The sequence below is a fragment of the Acipenser ruthenus genome, chromosome 40 (assembly GCF_902713425.1).
Source record: "Acipenser ruthenus chromosome 40, fAciRut3.2 maternal haplotype, whole genome shotgun sequence".
Classification (NCBI taxonomy): domain Eukaryota; kingdom Metazoa; phylum Chordata; class Actinopteri; order Acipenseriformes; family Acipenseridae; genus Acipenser; species Acipenser ruthenus.
The window spans coordinates 9,962,043-9,982,700 of NC_081228.1; the positions used below are offsets into that span (position 1 = coordinate 9,962,043).

The 20,658-nt window shown below is 39.0% G+C and overlaps 1 protein-coding gene across 1 annotated transcript; it reads right to left on the minus strand.

Moving 5' to 3' along the window:
- Positions 1-864: 864 nt before the first annotated feature.
- On the minus strand, positions 865-20,498 carry LOC131708088 (uncharacterized). Its single transcript, XM_059010183.1, has 3 exons — positions 20,459-20,498; positions 15,150-15,354; positions 865-1,933 (listed from the first exon to the last, which is right to left on the minus strand). The coding sequence occupies exons 2-3, from the start codon at positions 15,299-15,301 to the stop codon at positions 1,519-1,521; spliced, it is 567 nt and encodes a 188-aa protein (XP_058866166.1). The 5' UTR covers positions 15,302-15,354; positions 20,459-20,498; the 3' UTR covers positions 865-1,518.
- Positions 20,499-20,658: the final 160 nt, after the last annotated feature.

Genomic DNA, 20,658 nt, shown 5'->3' on the forward strand with positions numbered 1-20,658 from the left:
GATCAGCCAGGTAAAATACAATGAAGAGACACAGCTGGATCAGCCAGGTAAAATACAATGAAGAGACACAGCTGGATCAGCCAGGTAAAATACAATGAAGAGACACAGCTGGATCAGCCAGGTAAAATACAATGAAGAGACACAGCTGGATCAGCCAGGTGAAATACAATGAAGAGACACAGCTGGATCAGCCAGGTAAAATACAATGAAGAGACACAGCTGGATCAGCCAGGTAAAATACAATGAAGAGACACAGCTGGATCAGCCAGGTAAAATACAATGAAGAGACACAGCTGGATCAGCCAGGTAAAATACAATGAAGAGACACAGCTGGATCAGCCAGGTAAAATATTGCATGCTTTAATTTATATGTGTTCGTTATATTCCCTTTGACTTCAGAATAATTACAATGAAATGTTATTCTTGTAATTGTATGTATATTCTATTGTGTCGAGGTCCTAAAAATAAGACTGGAGTCAGACTTGGAGTGTAAAGGTTTAACTTGCCTCATGTGTGATTTGTCAGGTTGGTCTCTCCAATAAAATTGCCAGTTGTAAGTGACTTCTGCATATGTATATTTCTACCAAGTAAAGTTTAAAATTGATTCTGAAAGTGGCCCAAAATGGCTCAGAATGAATCTGAGAACATGTACAACCCCATGGCCAACAGATTTGACATGTTCACCCAGTCAAATGAGTCATTATTCCGATTATTATTATTATTATTATTAATAATAATAATAATAATAATAATAATAATAATAATAATAATAATAATAATAATAATAATAATAATAATTAGTTGTTGTTCCAATAAGAAGCACACTGGGACACACACACACACACACACACACTCTAATGCTGAAGCTATGAGTTTATTACACAGAGAGATAGAGATGCACAGGAGTTTATGACAGTCAGGTATACACAAACACAATCACAAACACAGTCTAAAACACAGCATGTGTGTATCATAATGTCTGTAGTACACATTGTAACACATACATATGCTGTACAAGGTGTTTATGTACAATGTGAACTGTGTGTGTATAGTTATCAATAGTTTACACACCCCAGTGTATGGAAATTTCCATACTTTGGGGTATGTAAACTTTGAACAACAAATTAATATTTTATAGCAATTTATACTAGTATTTCTACATTTACTGTGTTTGGATCTAAGCATAAACAGATCAATAAGCTCCTGATTCATTACCTTCCCTCAATAACATTTTACTAAGGACAGATTGTGTTTACATATATTCAGGAAGATACTACTGTACCATAAGAAACTATTGTTACACTGTTAATGATTTAGTAAACAGTGCCCATCAATTAATAAACCATGGAAACATTTCAGTAAGTATCACTCTATAGACCAGTCGGATCATTACTTTTTTTATCCTCAAGGTAGTTTTTTCAATCACACAAGAAGCCATCACAGTGTATTAAGAGGATGATGTAGAAATATTATCTTTTTTTTTGCATGACCCTCATACTAGTTGTCTTGACAGTAGGTTTAATAATCCCACACTTCTACTTTCATGATTGACTTGGCTCTAGGAGACATTGTTCCCTTGATTTCAATTGCATTCCTAACCTGCTTTATCTCATTCCCTGATGAATTGTCTCTGCTGAAGCTCCCAGATTCATAATACATCAGATTGAACAGAGATTCATCACATGAACGCTCACTATCAAAGATCCCAACAGCGAACCAATTTTCATACTTAGTGTAATCATAAGGTACAGAAAACATTATGGCCAGGCAGCTGTCAGCTTTGCTTTCTTCTATTTTACAGACGTCATATGTCAGAACTCCTACGCAACCCCATAGTTTATTAGGGTTTTTGGTGAATGAACAGGCTTCCATTGTCTGCGTTTTGATTGTAGGCTGAGGAGGATCATGACTATATCCACTAGATGTGAAGACCCTGATGTAATGAAAAACATCATTAAACATGCATTACATGCTACATTTTCTGTCACTTTTTTTTACTATACAGTAAATGATTTATATATTAATTTGTACACCTTTGGTTAATCTCTGTAAAGATATAAATACAAAAAAATATTTAAAAAAGACTGCATTCTCTGTGCCCACCTACTGATCATTTCAGCTCAGTACTGAATACATACTGCTTGGAGCGACTTTTACTACTGGGAAGATGAGACGGCTACTGTTGAAGTATCATGATTTTATGGAAGGGCTTTCAACCTTGTTGAAGGTAGAAACCCCATGGTATTTAGTCAATTAGTCACAACTTTGAACATGAGAAAGCTAGTGACCCTAACTCTTCCGTCATAAAGTCATATAGCATACTACAGTATATTTGTAGTAAAGTATAGTAGAATTTAATATTCTATAGTATACTATAGTGTTACTGTAGTATACTATAGTCAGTGTAGTACACTACAATATGACTGTAGTATACCGTAGTACAAATGAAATATTCTAAGGTCCCACTATAGTATACTATAGCCTGACTGGTACACCGTAGTCCAACTGTAGTATACTATGGTATGACTATAGTATACTTAGGGTTAGGCCTACTTTCAACATTTATTTTTCAAAACACTATTTGCCTTTATACCCTGGTCCTGGAGGACCCCTATGTGTGCTGCTTTTCATTCCGGCTGAGTTGTCTTCTACTTAATTTAACACTTACCTTAACTATCTCCACCTTCTGAAGGGACTGCAGAAACTACAATTAAAAATTGTCCGCCCAGCCAAATTCATTGAGATGATTCAGCAGTTTCATGATGGCATGTTTGGTTATGGATGTAACCTTGGTTCTATGAGTTGGATCAGCTCCCTCCCCTTTCACTTTTGGGATATGCGCTCGCATAGGTCAGACTACAATGTTAAAGCTGCCGGTAGGCCCGCCTCTTATGGTGACACACTTCACCCTACAATAAGTAAGTGTCGCCACCGTATGGTGCTCCCACTCATAGAACCAAGGTTACATTCATAATCAAACATTCTATTTCATTCTATTTCAAACATTCTATTTCAGCTCCCTCCCCTTTCACTTTTTGGATAGTATACCCAAGCTGTCATGGCAGGAAGTCAGAAGGCAGCCCGCAAGGGCACGTCAACAATCTCTGAACTAAGAGTCAGTGGAAGGATGCTCACAGGAACACGGTGCAACAGCAGCTGTGTACTGTGCAAAGCACTGACACAATACTACACTCCCAGTTATTACCCTGAGAGGCTACCTTGGCAGCAGTGTGGAGTAGTGGTTAGGGCTCTGGACTCTTGACCGGAGGGTTGTGGGTTCAATCCCCAGTGGGGGACACTGCTGTTGTACCCTTGAGCAAGGTACTTTACCTAGATTGCTCCAGTAAAAACCCAACTGTATAAATGGGTAATTGTATGTGAAATAATATATAATGTGATATCTTGTAACAATTGTAAGTCGCCCTGGATAAGGGCGTCTGCTAAGAAATAAATAATAAAAGTCAACTCAACTGCCGCAGAATTATCCAGAACTGGTCCTTCATCGAGCAGAAAGGACTATGGAATTCAATCACCTCTTGTCTGTTGTAACAGGGGGGAACGAACGCAATCAGGATAAGGGCAAGAACACTGGGTGAACACACACTATTTTATTTTTTTGTATGTGTGTCCATTTAGGTGCAACCCTGCCTTGTAAATCAACAAACAACAACTAACCAGGTTAATCGAAGGAGTACACAAGGTGTCCACTGATTTTTCTTACTCTTATTTTTATAGAAAATAAAAAAAAACAGCAATAGGGGTGTGCAAGCCCAACAGCAGTCGACATAGGGATTATAATAATATCCAGGGTGAACAACTGAAGACCACAGCAGCCGGAGCAACTGGGTTCTGGGGCAGCGCCTGGGAAAAATGGAGAAAAAAAGTTGAACTGCCTCCAAGCAGTAGTAGACAAGATGGCTGCCGTTCAACATTTATGGCGAAGCTGGGTGGAACAGCACACCACTCTAACATCAGCGAAGGAAAGCACTTATTTCCTCCATTCTTTCCCTTTTATTAAGGGAAAAAACACATTATTTTCCTGCAAAGGAGAAACATTGTAATGAGGCGAACAGTGATTCAGCTTGAAAAAATTAGTTCAAACACTTTTTGTAGCTGGGCATGTGACAAAGACTAGGCCTTTCATTGAGACTGGTCATTGGACGGTTGGACTCTGGAAACTGTTATGGACTGTGACTAAGGGCTGTTATAAAATAAAGAACTAATCTTACCTGACAAGGTTGAAGATCAACAGCAGTCCAGAGGAACATCAATGTACACACAACCAGTCATGGGGGAACAAAGAGACAATTGGTTAATTACCACAAACCAAACAAAGGAACTGTGAACAGCATTGTTTGCTGATTTAAACAAACTGTCATTCAAACAATGTTCATTGTTAAACCTGGTGGAAAGAACAGAGATTATTATTAGTATTATTATTATTACAGTAAAAGCCATTGAATCGGGATGCACTGAATCAATACGACTGCTCCAGGAGGATGGTTCGGCTGGGAACCAATTTTTCTCTATTTAAAAAAGTGCAAGTACATACAAGTACCTGTATGCTGAAAGTGAAACTGCATTTGCAGTAAAAGTTGTACAGCACCACAGTTTGAGTTGAAAATGTCTCAAAGGAGAAACAAACCGTCACTTACCAAGAAGGTAAAGGTACTAGAAGCTGTTCAGAACCCACATCATCCCTGTCCTATTATCCTCCATTGCTTTGTTATTTCACATTTCGAACTTAAGCAGGGCAAATAAGCAAAAACAGGGATGCTATTCTGCGCAAATGGCAATCAAACACAAATCCCGAAATGAAAAGGAAACGCAAGGGGAAAGACGGCAGTGTAGAGGAAGCACTTTTTGTTTGGTTTCAGCAAGCTATTGGCAAAGGAGCACAGTGTCACTGACTTCTTCCAAGCCAGAGCAGCTACCTCAGCAAGCCCACGAAATCTTCCCTCAAAGCACACCAGAAACACCAAGGGTAAGTTTATGAAAATACTTTTAAATGACTATTATGTTACCTCTGTATGGATTTCACCCTGTGTTTCGTTGTGTACTTTTTTTCCTTATCTGGGCTGTTTCTGTTGATTGATATGAGACACTGGCCTCTATAGTCAAAGCATTTTCCGCAATTCAGTATTTTGCACTCATCTTTTCCCTACTTTGCTGCCCCCTACTATTTTTCCTTATCATATCTGTATTTAATCCTGCACTTTTATTTGCATTCCTGGTAACTGTATCTGTATTACTGTAATTGTGCCTGTTTTGAACTCCACAGCACTTATTAGTCTTAGTCTTAGTAGTCCTAACCCTTGTGTAAATATCACCATATTATCGGATCTTATTTGAATTGCCCCTAAATTGAACAATGTACTGCATTTTGTATTTGCCCTTAATCAAACTTGCTCTTATTGTATATTGACTGAAGCTATTGTATGTTGTACATGCTTTTATTGTACTATGATTCTTGAAATGTGTATTTTGTGACAACTGTAAAGTCACCCTGGGTAAGGGTGTCTGCTAAGAAATAAATAATAATGTCACTTTTTAATATTAAGTGAGGGACAGTTTTCCATTACAAATGTGTATGTATGTAACAGGGCGAGAAGCCCTGTAAATGTATTGTTTTGTTTGTTTAGAACGTGTTATTTTGTATTTGTTAATTATGATTTATTTATTATATTTATGACGGTGAAAGCCGTGGTTATTGTTTTTGTATTATTTATTATATTTGGATATGACAGCGTAGCCGTGCACTTTGTTTTGTTTGGTTTTGGACGTGTTCTGGCAGAGGCGAGGTAGGTGATCGTTCTCTGCCAGGAGTAATTTAAAAACCTTGTGCATTAATTAGGTGATTTAATTTGTCACTAATCAGGAGATGGTCACCTGCATAAATACCTGCAGCTCTCTGCACTCGGTTGGCTACAGTTCCATGGACCTTAAACTTCTTAATAATATTTGCAACTGTTGTCACAGGAACATCAAGCTGCTTGGAGATGGTCTTGTAGCCTTTACCTTTACCATGCTCGTCTATTATTTTCTTTCTGATCTCCTCAGACAACTCTCTCCTTTGCTTTCTCTGGTCCATGTTCAGTGTGGTGCACACAATGGTACCAAACAGCACAGTGACTACTTTTCTCCATTTAAATAGGCTGAATGACTGATTAGAAGATTGGAGACATGTGTGATACTAATTAAAGAAACAAATTAGTTTGAAATATCACTATAATCCAATTATTTATTATCTTTTCTAAGGGGTACCAACAAATGTGTCCAGGCCATTTTAGAATATCTTTGTAGAATAAGCAATAATTCATCTCTTTTCACAGCTTCTTTGCTTTATTCTATGACATACCAAAGGCATGCAAGTATACATGATAAAATAGCTTTTAATTTCATCACTTTTCAGGAGGAATGAAGCATTATTTCAATGAGCTGTAAGGGTACCAACAAATTTGAGCACGTCTGTATATACACTGCTGTGCAAAAGTCTTAGACACATTCAGGAGTTACAATATATATATATAGATGTTATGAGCATCAACAATTTACTCAAAGCCTCCACTAAGGTTTTCCACTATTATAACAACATTGACTGTTATGAATACAGCTTAGTTTGGGTGAGAAGAAACCGTTGAGAAGAAATATGAACCATCACTAATGGGTTATTTTCCTTTAAGAACCCAGAAACTCTGAGCAGACATGCCAAATCTCGTGAGAGCGTGTCTGACGCCCTGCGTGACTGCGTCTAGAAAAGCATGACGGCCATGACACCCGTTCTCTTTTTTCTTCTTGCGTCACTGTGACACCGCAGCGACCGCGAAGACTGAAAGTTAATATTTCTGTTTCAGAGAACCAGGGTTATGATAATAACCTAACATTCTCTTTCAAATACGAAATATGAACCATCACTAATGGGTGAGAATACCCTAGCTGTTGCGCGGACAGTCGTAGGGGTCAAACACAGCCTCACTAGTATAATACATTATACAGGGCACACATAAAGTAATGCACTCGCTATTTAATTGGTCGTTGAGGGAGCAGATCCAGAATCCGCCCTCAACACTCTAGTCTTCAAAGACAAGAATCTCAGAGTGCATAGACTCAAAAGGAGATTTTGTCAAGGCTTGAAGCACGACATTTAGCCTCCAATGAGGAACATTGGCTGTTCTTTCTCGGCAGTCTGAGCCATTGAGCCCCTGTTAAAAACTGTCCTGCCAAAAAATGGAGTCAAGTTTAACCCTTTGCAGTCCTATGTCAGACCTGTTCCGACATTGCAACTATTCCTATCCGGTTCAATGTCGGACCCTGTCTGACATCATTAAAAAAATGTAAAAAATGGGTTTCTAGTCGTTTTTTCTCTGGGAAAGCTGAGAAAACCATTCATTGGCCGAGTGGGAGTGACAGAAGTCGAGATAAGCCGGAATAAAGGGTGTATCTCATGAATAGTCATACTTGCCCCTGGCATCAGATAATGGTGGCCATAAGGAAACAAGCTGGCTGATACTGCATCAGCGCTCAGAGAATATCACAGACATTTGTAGAGCTTTTTCAGATGTTATAGTAATAAAATAATGACTTGGATCGCATTACTGAGGCGTTTGGTGATAAAACGAGTGATCAGGAGATGATTGATCGGTATGTACGACTATTATTATTATTATTATTATTATTATTATTATTATTATTATTATTATTATTATTATTTATTAGCATATGTGAAAGCTATAGCAAACGAAAGGGTGGGGAGGGGCTCGAGATGCCTAGTGAGTGCTTTGTTGATATGCAGGGCCTTTTAAACCTGTTTGACTGTGGAAAAAAATACTTTTAAACAGCACGTCTAAAATTAACTGCGCGTGTGAAAATAAATTGGACCCGACGTGCCTGACACGCACTTAACCCTTTGCGGTCCATTGTCGGACTGGGTCCGACATTGCAATTATTCCTCTCAGGTCCTTTGTCGGACTGGGTCCGACATCATTATAGCAACGCAAAAAACGGGTTTCTAGTCGTTTTTTCTCCGTAAAAAGCCGAGAAAACCATTCAATTGCTGAGTGGGAGCGACAGGAGCCGAGACAAGTCGAAAAAAAAAAAAAAAAAAAAGCAGTATCTCATGATTAGTCATAAATGGCCCTGGTATCAGATAACGGGGCGGTTGTAAGTAAACAAACTGGCTGATAGTGCATCAGCGCACAGAGTACACGGACATTTGCAGGGCTTTTTTTAGATGTTATAGTAATAAAATAATGACTTGGATCACATTATTGAGGAGTTTGGTGATAAAACGAGTGATCAGGAGATGATTGATCGGTATGTACGACTATTATTTTTATTATTATTTATTTCTTACATAGGTGAAAGCTATAGCGAACGAAAGGGTGGGGCGGGCCTGGAGATGCCTAGTGAGTGCTTTGTTGATATGCAGGGCCATTTAAACCCATTTGACTGTGGAAAAAAATACTTTTAAACAGCGCGTCTAAAATTAACTGCGTGTGTGAAAATTAATTAGACCTGACATGCCTGACGCACAATTAATAAATGGACTGCAAAGGGTTAAAAAAGGACTGCAAAGGGTTAATATGGCAAGCTGAAATTGCTTCCCTCCTTCAAGCAGGTCTTGTAAAAACTGCAGTATAACTGCCATTGAACAGGTAGTGGGATCCTCATCCCATGACATACACCACTTTTGGAACACACCCCACTTGTAACCACATTGAGAACGGGTGGAGGCTGCTCTAGCATTTTGCAGGGTATCAATTACCCCATCAGAGAGACCCAGACGGCCTAACTGGAGCCGTTCAGGGGCCAAACCCAGAGCTGCAAACTGGACGGGTTGTGGTGCCATGGATTGCCCTGCGCCTCACTGAGCATGTCACGTGATTGGGCAGTTCTCAATGAGGGAGGCAAACCAGGCCCTCCTGGGCCAACAAGGTGCCACCTATAGGACCTTGGCCCACTCCTGCCTGATCTTCTCCAAAACGGGAGTAACGCGGAATCTTTCCTCAGCAGCATTGCGGGGATGCAGAATAGGAGTGAGGAGATACAGTCGTAAGGGGTATCCACTGTCCCCCAACAACCAGCCGAAGCTGGTATCTTCTAATGATTTCTCTGTCACTAACTATATCTAATGAGTTTAAATTTGTTCTTATGGTGGCACTAATTCTTAATAATCTACTGCGCGGGTGACGTCCGCGACAATTAAGTTCCACAATTCTGTGAATCGCAGCCATACTGCCAGATATAGCAAGAGGGAATGATCTCGCAATGCATTTATGTACTTTCACGACTCACTTATCTACTTATGATTACCCCAGATCACATGTAGACCTACGATGTTGTTCATGAACTACGTAACTAACCACAGTGTTTGGGAAACGCATCAGATTTGACACGTTGCTCTTACGATGGTGTTACGATGTTCATATGGCTTAAGATGCTTTTGGGTAATGTCTCCCTGTTTGGTTTTTTTGAGGATATAACTTCAACAATGGATAATTGCAAAACATGACATGGTTTATTCAGATTTCCAGAAAGTTTTTGACAAAGTCCCGCATAAAAGATTATCAAAGAAATTCATGGTTAAAGTCATTTTATTATAAGCATTGCTCAGATATTTAATTCTGTTGTCTGTGTGACACGCTGTGGGGGTTATGTTGTTAACACCAATTCCAGAGCATTTTTAGCCAGATCTACTTCAAAGCTGATTAGATCAAATAAAGACCAAAAACTGTGTTAACTCTTTGAAGCTCACCTTCCTAAAAGTTATCTGATTGTAAGGGGTTATAAAACTTACCAAGGCAAGCTATAGTGACAATGCAGTTGTACCATTATTATGTTAAGTTAGTTAAAATGCTTTAAGAATCATTTTTAATTACATAACTTGTGGACACAAGTTTAATAGTTATTTTAAGTAAGTTTCCTAATAAATCTGAAGTGTTTATTGTGTTTTAAATGAATATTATAAACTAATAACTATTTTTAAATATTATCCTTTGATTGTATTATGATGTGTTTTATATGCTTGTAATCATAATTTTGTATACAGAATGAAACTGAAATTTGTATGCTTCTCCAATGAATGTAACCAAAGTTATATTGAATAAGATGTTTAAATGATAAATGCAAAGTCCTTTGATAACAAAATATGCAGCTATATTCCATTTCTAACAAACCCTTTTTGTATGACACGCAACTGTCTATCAAATACTGTGAACCAATGGAAGGACCGACAAAGACTTGTTTACAGTACAAGGGAACGCCTATACATCGTGTTATTTAAACTCAAAACAATGATTTTCACTCTTTCAGCTGATCTCTATTCTCTCCTTCTTCTCTGGAGACTCTGCTTTCTCTCTGGACGCTGGATTCACTCTTCAAAACATCTCATTGCTCTCAACTCAAACTACTGAAGTTCTTCACCGAATACTTCAAAACTGTCCCGATGGGCTGTCTCCGGACGACGAAAGCTTTTGCCTACAGCCTTCACAGAGATACTGCACTGCGCTGGTGCACAGCTCACTTCTTTAGAGAGGATGGCTGTGTTAAGAAGACTTTGTTTTAAACATCGCACCAACTGAATAAGTATCAAACTTATATTGTGTGTTTACAAGTAACTGAACTGAAGCCATGATATTGAAATCATCAGAAGCGTACAAGCTGGCGCATGTATACATAATGTGTGACTCAACCAAACAATGCATGATGAACTATAGAGACTGCTTCACTAATGCCGAACGCTAGAGAGCATATCAGTGATTTATTATGAACATTTAGCAATGCATGATGAACTATAGAGACTGCTTCACTAATGCCAAACTCTAGAGAGCATATCAGTGATTTATTATGAACATTTAGCAATGCATTACTTTTCCTTGAATGTTTTATTTTGTTCCTTCTTTATACATATGTTTTTAACTAACTGTTTTTAACCTTTAGTCTTTTTTCTATGAGAATATGAATGAATGCAATAATAATTTGGATTGTTAGGTTTCTTTTTGTCTTATAACAAATACACATTTATGATTGATTTGAAATACTTAAACATACATGATATTAATTGTTCATCTCTTTTCATCATGAATCTAGGGATAATTAAGCCAGAATCACTAGTTCTTATTGAGGTATTGTGTTTATAATGGTTAATAATTACATTATGAGCTAAAATGGGTATTTTCTTTACTGGTAATTGGCGAGGACACAGGGATCAGTATTAGGTCCCCTGCTCTTCCAAATCTACATTAATGACTTAGATTCTGGTATAGTAAGCAAACTTGTTAAATTTGCAGACGACACAAAAATAGGAGGCGTGGCAAACACTGTTGCAGCAGCAAAGGTCATTCAAAATGATCTAGACAGCATTCAGAACTGGGCAGACACATGGCAAATGACATTTAATAGAGAAAAGTGTAAAGTATTGCACACAGGCAATACAAATTTACTTTATAAATACCATATGGGACATACTGAAATTGAAGACGGAATCTGTGAAAAAGATCTAGGAGTTTAAGTTGACTCAGAAAGGTCTTCATTTAGACAATGTGGGGAAGCTATAAAAAAAGTCCAACAAAATGCTGATATATAGTGAAAAGTGTTGAATTTAAATCAAGGGAAGTAATGTTAAAACTTTACAATGCATTAGTAAGACCTCATCTAGAATATTGTGTTCAGTTCTGGTCACTTCACTACAAAAATGATATTGCTGCTCTAGAAAGAGTGTAAAGAAGAGCAACCAGAATTTAAAAGGCATGTCATATACAGACAGGCTAAAAGAATTGAATCTATTCCGTCTTGAACAAAGAAGACTACGCGGCGATCTGATTCAAACATTCAAAATCCTAAAAGGTATAGACTGTCGATCCAAAGGATTTTTCACCTGAAAAAAGAAACAAGTACCAGGGGTCCCAAATGGAGATTAGATAAAGGGGCATTCAGAACAGAAAATAGGAGGCGCTTTTTTACACAGAGAATTGTGAGGGTCTGGAACCAACCCCCCAGTAATGTTGTTGAAGCTGACACCCTGGGATCCTTCAAGAAGCTGCTTGATGAGATTCTGGGATCAATAACAACCAAATGAGCAAGATGGGCTGAATTGTGTCCGTAATTTTGGGTTTGTGCACTTTTATTACAAACAAAAATCAAACAAACAAACACCGAGCTCTCAATGAGCACTGACTATACATACAGCAGGTCCCTGTCTAAGGTACAGGTCAGCTAAGCTGTTTACCTGACATACAACACCAAACAAAACACTTTTACCCCAAAAAAGAAACCAAACGTAGGTTTCTTCACACCATACCTTTTTACGACCTTCAGTCGGGCTTCCTTACACAGCAGCAGCCATGAGCAGTCTGGCTGCTCTCTTTTTAATCCCCCGCACCTGGCATTAATTTACAATTGTCACGGGGTGAATTCATGGGGACTAACTGATGTGCTCTCCATTAAAATACCGTGTGCATCCATTATTTTATTAAAATTAAGTTGAGACTGCCACAAGGCTATAATGCATTTTTTATTATATATATGCAAGTGTAGTAGGCTATACATGTCATACTAAACATAAATCAACTATTTATTTGGAAAAAACGTAGAAAATCTCACGCATTTCTAATCTTGCTCAGGTGTAGTAACATATTTAAATTAGTATATTGCAGCTCTCTTCATTAACATATTTTCTCTTAGTACACAGGACAAAATGTTTACTTTGCGAGTTGTCGCAAATTGTGCTATGTTTGCACTGCAACAAGCCTTTCTTAGTACAGCTGGGGGCATATTACAGAATAATTTCCTAACTTGCTTTCCTAACTTATCTTTCATTGCTAGGATAAGATTTTTCCTAACTTGGTATTACAGAAGCTCTTCATAAGTCACAGGTAGCTATAATTTCCTAAGTGCTCTATCCTATCTTAATTTTAATTAGGAAATCCTATCTCACATTAAATCGTATTCATTTTCAACTGATCAAGTCTGAATCCAGGGACAACGACCACAGCTCACGCTATATCTAGTTTTACATCATCACCAAAGAGAAAAATAATATATTTTATGATTGGTTCCTCTTGTGTTGGATTCAGAACTACCACAACAATATCAATACAAATTTATACAAATTTATACTTTTTAAACTTGATTTTTTGTCTTTAGAAATTAAAATTTCGTAGCTGTTGCTGTCAAGTCTAATTGATCTAATCAGGTCTTCTGCTATATAGACTACTGATGATATAATTATAATTTATAAACCGTCAAAAAACAGAAACATTACTATTTCCACAACTAAAACTGAGTAGGCTTGTAATGCGAAAAGAGTCCAACGTTTACAGGACTCTTCCACGAGTTCACATTTTGTACCGCTTTGTTTTCAGCAGGTAATAAAGCCGGGGGAGGGGGAGAGATTCACAAAGTTTGTCAGTTCGTTGTTTTAGCTATGCATTCTCTGATGAGCACATGTGTACTGATAGAAAACTGGTTGAAGCTTGAAACACAATATCACCAAAATAATAAACATCTTAAAAAGAGTTATAGACTAACTGTGTCGTACAGAAAAAAGGTAACGCTGCTGAGGCACAAACACAGTAGCTTCGTCTTACGGTAGCTGCTTAGGCTAACCTTTCTAAAGGGTCGAGAAATAAGGAAGGATATGTGTTACAGCTGTACCATTTACCCAAGGTAGGCTTATGGTGTATAATAAAAATACAATAAATACATAAATACATCCTGTAGCTACACAAATAAACGAATGCTTGCTTCTCGATAAACAACCATACTGTAGCCTAAAGCTAGTTAGTGTGTGTTTGTAAACCTACGTTATTTTTCAAAGTGTCTGATCATTTGTTTTGTCAGGCAATATTTTTTAATTAGGCTACCTTATACGTAAAAAGAAATATGTCCCGTAATTACAGCATTTAGATCTGTAATTTACAGATATATACTTGTTACATGTATTCTTTGTCTCATTTTACTCAAAATAAGTGAATTACCATTTCAAATCTAAGATAGGACAAGTGCCACCTTGTCCTAAATGTTAGGAATAAAACTTAGGAAAAGAACGAGTTAGCAATGTTCTGTAATACATTATTTCCTTTCTTAACTTAAAATAGGAAAACAAGTTAGGAATCCTTGTTCTGTAATACTAATACCCCTAAACTGACACTTAGGACGTCCTTTCTCTAAGATAAGATAGGATTGGCAGTTAGGATGTTTCTGTAATATGCCCCCTGGCCCCTAATATGTTGTGGCATAAAGATGTGTTAAACATAAATGAGGTCAAAATGATGTGCTTTCAATAGGTCATTATTTCCTCTGAGTAAAAAGCCACCAGCTGTGACTAGTAAGTGTATATTGCTTTACTGTTCTTAATCCTTTTCCTGGAGATGCTCTCAGTTTTGGGGTTTTAATTCCAAATGAGCACTCAATTACTTAACTCAAGTAAGAATTTAACTATCACCAAGAACAGCATTAAGAATTGGATTAGATTCCAAAGGACAAAACTGTTTCCATTACATTACTGAATTTAAAAAGGTAACTAAGGAACTTTTTTATTGTTACATGTTCCCATGTGTTGCTACAATTGTTTAAGTAAGGTATGTGTATTGGTTTTAAGGTGTTTCTTTTTTAAATTTTTTTTACATCTTGACCACTTTTTTACACTTTCAAATTGCAGTGCGCTCTGGCTCTGTTTCCAGGATAGCTCCAAGATGGCCCCTTGTGTATTTCTCAAAACTACATTTCCCATCACCCTCCTGCTCGCTGGTAAATCCATCTCAGTCACATATGTGAGCAGGAGGATGATGGTTAATCTAGTTTCGCAGGTACATGTGAAGCCATCTTAGAGGTAGTGGAATGCAATTTAAAAGTTTTTAAAAAAGTGGTCAAGATGTAAAACAAAATAATTAAAACAATACACACACATTACTTAAACAGTTGTAGCAACACTTGGGAACATGTAACAATAAAAAGGTCCTTAGTTACCCTTTAACCTATTCCCAGATGTATGTTCCCAGTTTATTGTATAATGGTGATACCTATGTTGATACTGTACATCCATTGTGAACTAACAGACGGATACCTGCAGCCTCTTTCAAGGGCTTTTTAAATGCGTTCCCTGCACTAAGAGTAAGCTAGTTTAAAATCACTGGAATCAGATTACTCACCGTGGGTTTGTTAAGTTGTAGTCTTTGCAGAAGTTTGTTATGTGAATAGTGACATTTCGTTCTGTGTTTATAGCGTTGGAAATTTTCTCAATGGTAGTGCCTGCCAATGAGGCTCCAGCGATGACCAGAGATGCTAATGCTGCTGCCTCCATTTTCAATGGGATTATTTGTCAGGTGGCGTCTTCCACTGATACTACAGCAAATACTGTAAATATAATAATAAGAATTATATATTAGTATTTTTCCTCCCCATCCCCTTTAACAGAAACATTATATCTTAAAAGGGTAGCCAGAATATATGGTTTAAGGAGGTTCCAGCAGGAAATAGTGTAGAGCAGCAGGAGATGCCTCTGCCGCCACCACCTCCACCGGCAGGAGCTGCCTCTGCCTCCGCCACCTCCACCAGCAGGAGCTGCCTCTGCCTCCGCCACCTCCACCGGCAGGAGCAGAGCAGCAGGAGATGCCTCTGCCGCCACCACCTCCACCAGCAGGAGCAGAGCAGCAGGAGCTGCCTCTACCGCCACCACCTCCACCAGCAGGAGCAGAGCAGCAGGAGATGCCTCTGCCACCACCACCTCCACCAGCAGGAGCAGAGCAGCAGGAGATGCCTCTACCGCCACCACCTCCACCGGCAGGAGCAGAGCAGCAGGAGATGCCTCTACCGCCACCACCTCCACCAGCAGGAGCAGAGCAGCAGGAGATGCCTCTGCCACCACCACCTCCACCAGCAGGAGCAGAGCAGCTGGAGATGCCTCTGCCACCACCACCTCCACCAGCAGGAGCAGAGCAGCAGGAGCTGCCTCTACCGCCACCACCTCCACCAGCAGGAGCAGAGCAGCAGGAGATGCCTCTGCCACCACCACCTCCACCAGCAGGAGCAGAGCAGCAGGAGATGCCTCTGCCGCCACCACCACCTCCACCAGCAGGAGCAGAGCAGCAGGAGATGCCTCTGCCACCACCACCTCCACCAGCAGGAGCAGAGCAGCAGGAGATGCCTCTGCCGCCACCACCTCCACCGGCAGGAGCAGAGCAGCAGGAGATGCCTCTGCCTCCGCCACCTCCACCAGCAGGAGCAGAGCAGCAGGAGATGCCTCTACCGCCACCACCTCCACCAGCAGGAGCAGAGCAGCAGGAGATGCCTCTGCCACCACCACCTCCACCAGCAGGAGCAGAGCAGCAGGAGATGCCTCTGCCACCACCACCTCCACCAGCAGGAGCAGAGCAGCAGGAGATGCCTCTGCCACCACCACCTCCACCAGCAGGAGCAGAGCAGCAGGAGATGCCTCTGCCGCCACCACCTCCACCGGCAGGAGCAGAGCAGCAGGAGATGCCTCTGCCGCCACCACCTCCACCGGCAGGAGCTGCCTCTGCCTCCGCCACCTCCACCAGCAGGAGCAGAGCAGCAGGAGATGCCTCTACCGCCACCACCTCCACCAGCAGGAGCAGAGCAGCAGGAGATGCCTCTACCGCCACCACCTCCACCAGCAGGAGCTGCCTCTGCCTCCGCCACCTCCACCAGCAGGAGCAGAGCAGCAGGAGATGCCTCTTCCGCCACCACCTCCAGTGGCAGGAGCAGAGCAGCAGGAGATGCCCCTGCCGCCACCACCTCAACCAGCAGAGGGTGAATGCCTGCTGGGTCCCATTCCACCAGCAGAGGGTGAATGCCTGCTGGGTCCCTTTCCACCAGCAGAGGGTGAATACCTGCTAGATCCCTTTCCACCAGCAGAGGGTGAATGCCTGCTGGTATCACTTCCCCCACCATCACGAGGACAGGAGCTGGAGCTGCCTCTTCCTCTTCCTCTACCACCATCAGGGGGAGAGGAGGAGTTACAAGATGCTCAGATATATAGTGTTGAATTTAAATCAAGGGAATTAATGTTAAAACTTTACAATGCATTAGAAAGACCTCATCTAGAATATTGTGTTCAGTTCTGGTCACCTTGCTATGAAAAGGATATTGCTGCTCTAGAAAGAGTGTAAAGAAGAGCAACCAGAATTGTTCCGGGTTTAAAATGCATGTCATGTGCAGACAGGCTAAAAGAATTGAATCTATTCAGTCTTTAACAAGGAAGACTACGCGGCGATCTGATTCAAACATTCAAAATCCTAAAAGGTATAGACAATGTCGACCCAGGGGACTTTTTCGACCTGAAAAAAGAAACAAGGACCTGGGGTCACAAATGGAGATTAGATCAAGGGGCATTCAGAACAGAAAATAGGAGGCACTTTTTTACATGGAGAATTCTGGGAGTCTGGAATCAACTCCCAAGTAATGTTGTTTTAGCTGACACCTTGGGATCCTTCAAGAAGCTGCTTGATGAGATTCTGGGATCAATAAGCTACTAACAACCAAACGAGCAAAATGGGCCGAATTGCCTCCTCTACTTTGTAAATTTTCTTATGTTCTTATATACAATATATATATTGATATTGAGCATCAACAATTTACTCAAAGCATCCACAACTGTTTTCCACTATTAGAACATCTTTGACTGTTATGAATACAGCTTAGTTTGGGTGAGAAGAAACCAAGCTTGTCATTTAGCAATCTTTAATTCACATTGATCAGAAACTTCAAAAACTTGTGATCACAACAACTCAAAGTAAACTATACATGAGCAGCTAATATGAAGTGTTGTAGTAGCGAATCCATCACATTTACCCAGTGCTTCTCAACGGGGTGCGCGAGAAGTGTCCAAAAAAAAAATAAAATAGTACTATAACCCCCTCCAAAAAATTTGCAAGATTTCTAAGACTTTTGCACAGCAGTGTGTGTGTGTGTGTGTGTGTGTGTGTATGTATATATATATATACATATATATATATATATATATATATATATATATATATATATATATATATATATATATATATATATATATAGTGATGATGTGTATGTACCAAACATTAATTTGGAGGCATTAGGACCCTGGGGATAGCCACACACATTGTATGATAACAAATGCAACAATTGCTTAATTGTATAATTAATGGGCAAATGCTGATCAGATGCAAGTGATCAAGTTGGGGTTAAAAAAGGTTTCAGTTTGTGTGTTTAAGGAGGAGGACTGAAGTGGAGGGAGAGGAAAAAACTGAACAGTGGAAAAGTGTGTTGGTCAAAGAAAGATTTTCTGATAACGAAACATGGGTTTTGACAACGAAGTTCTGGACGGTGATTTGGATTAGGTGATTTGTGGAATTAGTTTAAACAGGGGAACAGGCTTACCCTGCCCTGCATTAGATAGCACTACTGTTAACCAGTTTAGTTAGCGCCTGAAGAAGGGCTAGGTTTTGTTTTGTGTTTTTGTTTGTTTGAAATATCAGTTTGCTAATAAATGTACGCCACGGCGTTTAAAGAGCACTTCCATTGTATTGTGTGTAATTAAAGAGACAGACACCTATTTGAAGGAACAACACAGACTCCGGCTGAAAAGGGCAAAATACGTTACTATATATATATATATATATATATATATATATATATATATATATTGTATCTTGTTAACTTTTGAATGTGACAATTAACTCCTGTTCTCTATCCATTCCAGTATTGATGTGATGAACTTTAAAGTATAATGTGATATGAAAACTAAGAGATTATTAATTGAAATGTATCTTGTATGATCAACCTTGATTATTTTCTTGTGCTAACTGCTGAATGTGCTAATTAATTGCTATTCTCTATCCACCTTAGTGTTGATTTGTAACATTATTATTATTGCGTGTTTAACGATCACCTGAAACAAATAATTATGATTGTGTTGATAATAAACGATACACACCCTGTCCTTTCATGGTTGTGCTCTGAAGAAAACCAGAGGGTCGAAACGCATAAGCCTGTTTACCAGGATTACAAGTGATGAAATAAAGACATTTGTTTTTATTGAACTTTCTGTGGCTATAGACTTTATTGACAACGCCCTTCACCGGAGGAGATATCTGTACACAATTAATCCCAGGACGAGAGGCACCCCGCAGTTAAAGTTTTTCTGAACACTTTTGAAGTGCTGGCATTTGCATTGTTATAATATATAGCAATGTTTATATACATATACATACACACACACACACACACACACACAGGTGCTCATTTTATTCTGCCAGGGCACTGTACAAATCGGGGGGAGTACTGTTACTAGTCAAAGTATCCTTCTAGAAAACTACTTGAGTAAAAGTTACTTTTAACGTGCTGTATTTTTTTTCTTTTTAGATGTTATAATTCAACTATTTGCAATATGAATAAGTAAGAACTTTAGTTTGTTTTATCTGTTTTTAGTGCAAAAGTACAATGATAAAAAACTTTGTTAAAGTTCCCTGTTGTTTATGGCAAATGTATCAACTATCATAAGTCTGGCAGACAGTCTTCTTGTTGTATAGCTGAGACTTGTGTTGCTTACACTGAATAAGTCACTTCTGGGTTGCAACGTTGGCATTGTGTGAAATAAATCATTTTCCAATTGAGTTTTCTGTTTACATTTCTTTTTCTTGGTATTTAATTTACCATAGTAATTTTTGTATACTGCTAAATGATAAAACTCCTTACAGTAGCCTGATGTTTTTTTCTTTGATAGAATAAAATGAGCACCTGTAACTGTAGTGCAAAAGTCATAGACATATTCAGGAGTTACAAGATGCTCAGATAATATAGTGAAAAGTGTTGAATTTAATTCAAGGGAAGTAATGTTAAAACTTTACAATGCATTAGTAAGACCTCATCTAGAATATTGTGTTCAGTTCTGGTCACTTCACTACAAAAAGGATTTTCACTATTATAACAACTTTGACTGTTATACAGCTGGCCACCTATGGGGATGCAAGAAGAGTCCAAAAAAATAAAATAAAAGTAAAACGTTTTATTTGATTTGATTTAAAACATATACGTGACATGACGTTCTGTATATGGCGTGGGTTGATTCTATAGTAGTATAACCCCCCCCCCCCACAGAAAATGTGCAAAATTTCTGAGACTTTTGCACAGCCGTGTGTGTGTGTGTGTGTGTGTATATATATATATATATATATATATATATATATATATATATATATATATATATATATATATATATTACACACACACACACACACACATACATAGGTGCTCATTTTATTCTACCAGGGCACTGTACAAATAAACTAATACAAAATTATTTATTTATTATTTATCTTTTGAGTTTTGTCTTTCAGTCTGGATCTGTACATTAAGCTTTTATTCTCTGAAAGAATATCTCCTCAAATAAAATGTACAATTTGTTATATGTGAGAAAGATTATCAGGTATGAAAAGGTCAATTTAAATAAAGAGTCACTGACCTGGAAACTGACGAGTTGTTGACCTGCTTCAGGATCTGTCAGATGAGAATAACTCTCAGCACCGGCTTGTGCTGAGTCTTAAAACAGCTCGGAGGAGTTTTGCATGTTTTAGGGTGTTACCAATCCACCAATCCACTCCTCCTAGTTAGTGTAGAGTGGCTGTGGGCGTTTTCCAAACTGAAATGCATACTCAGAAGCTA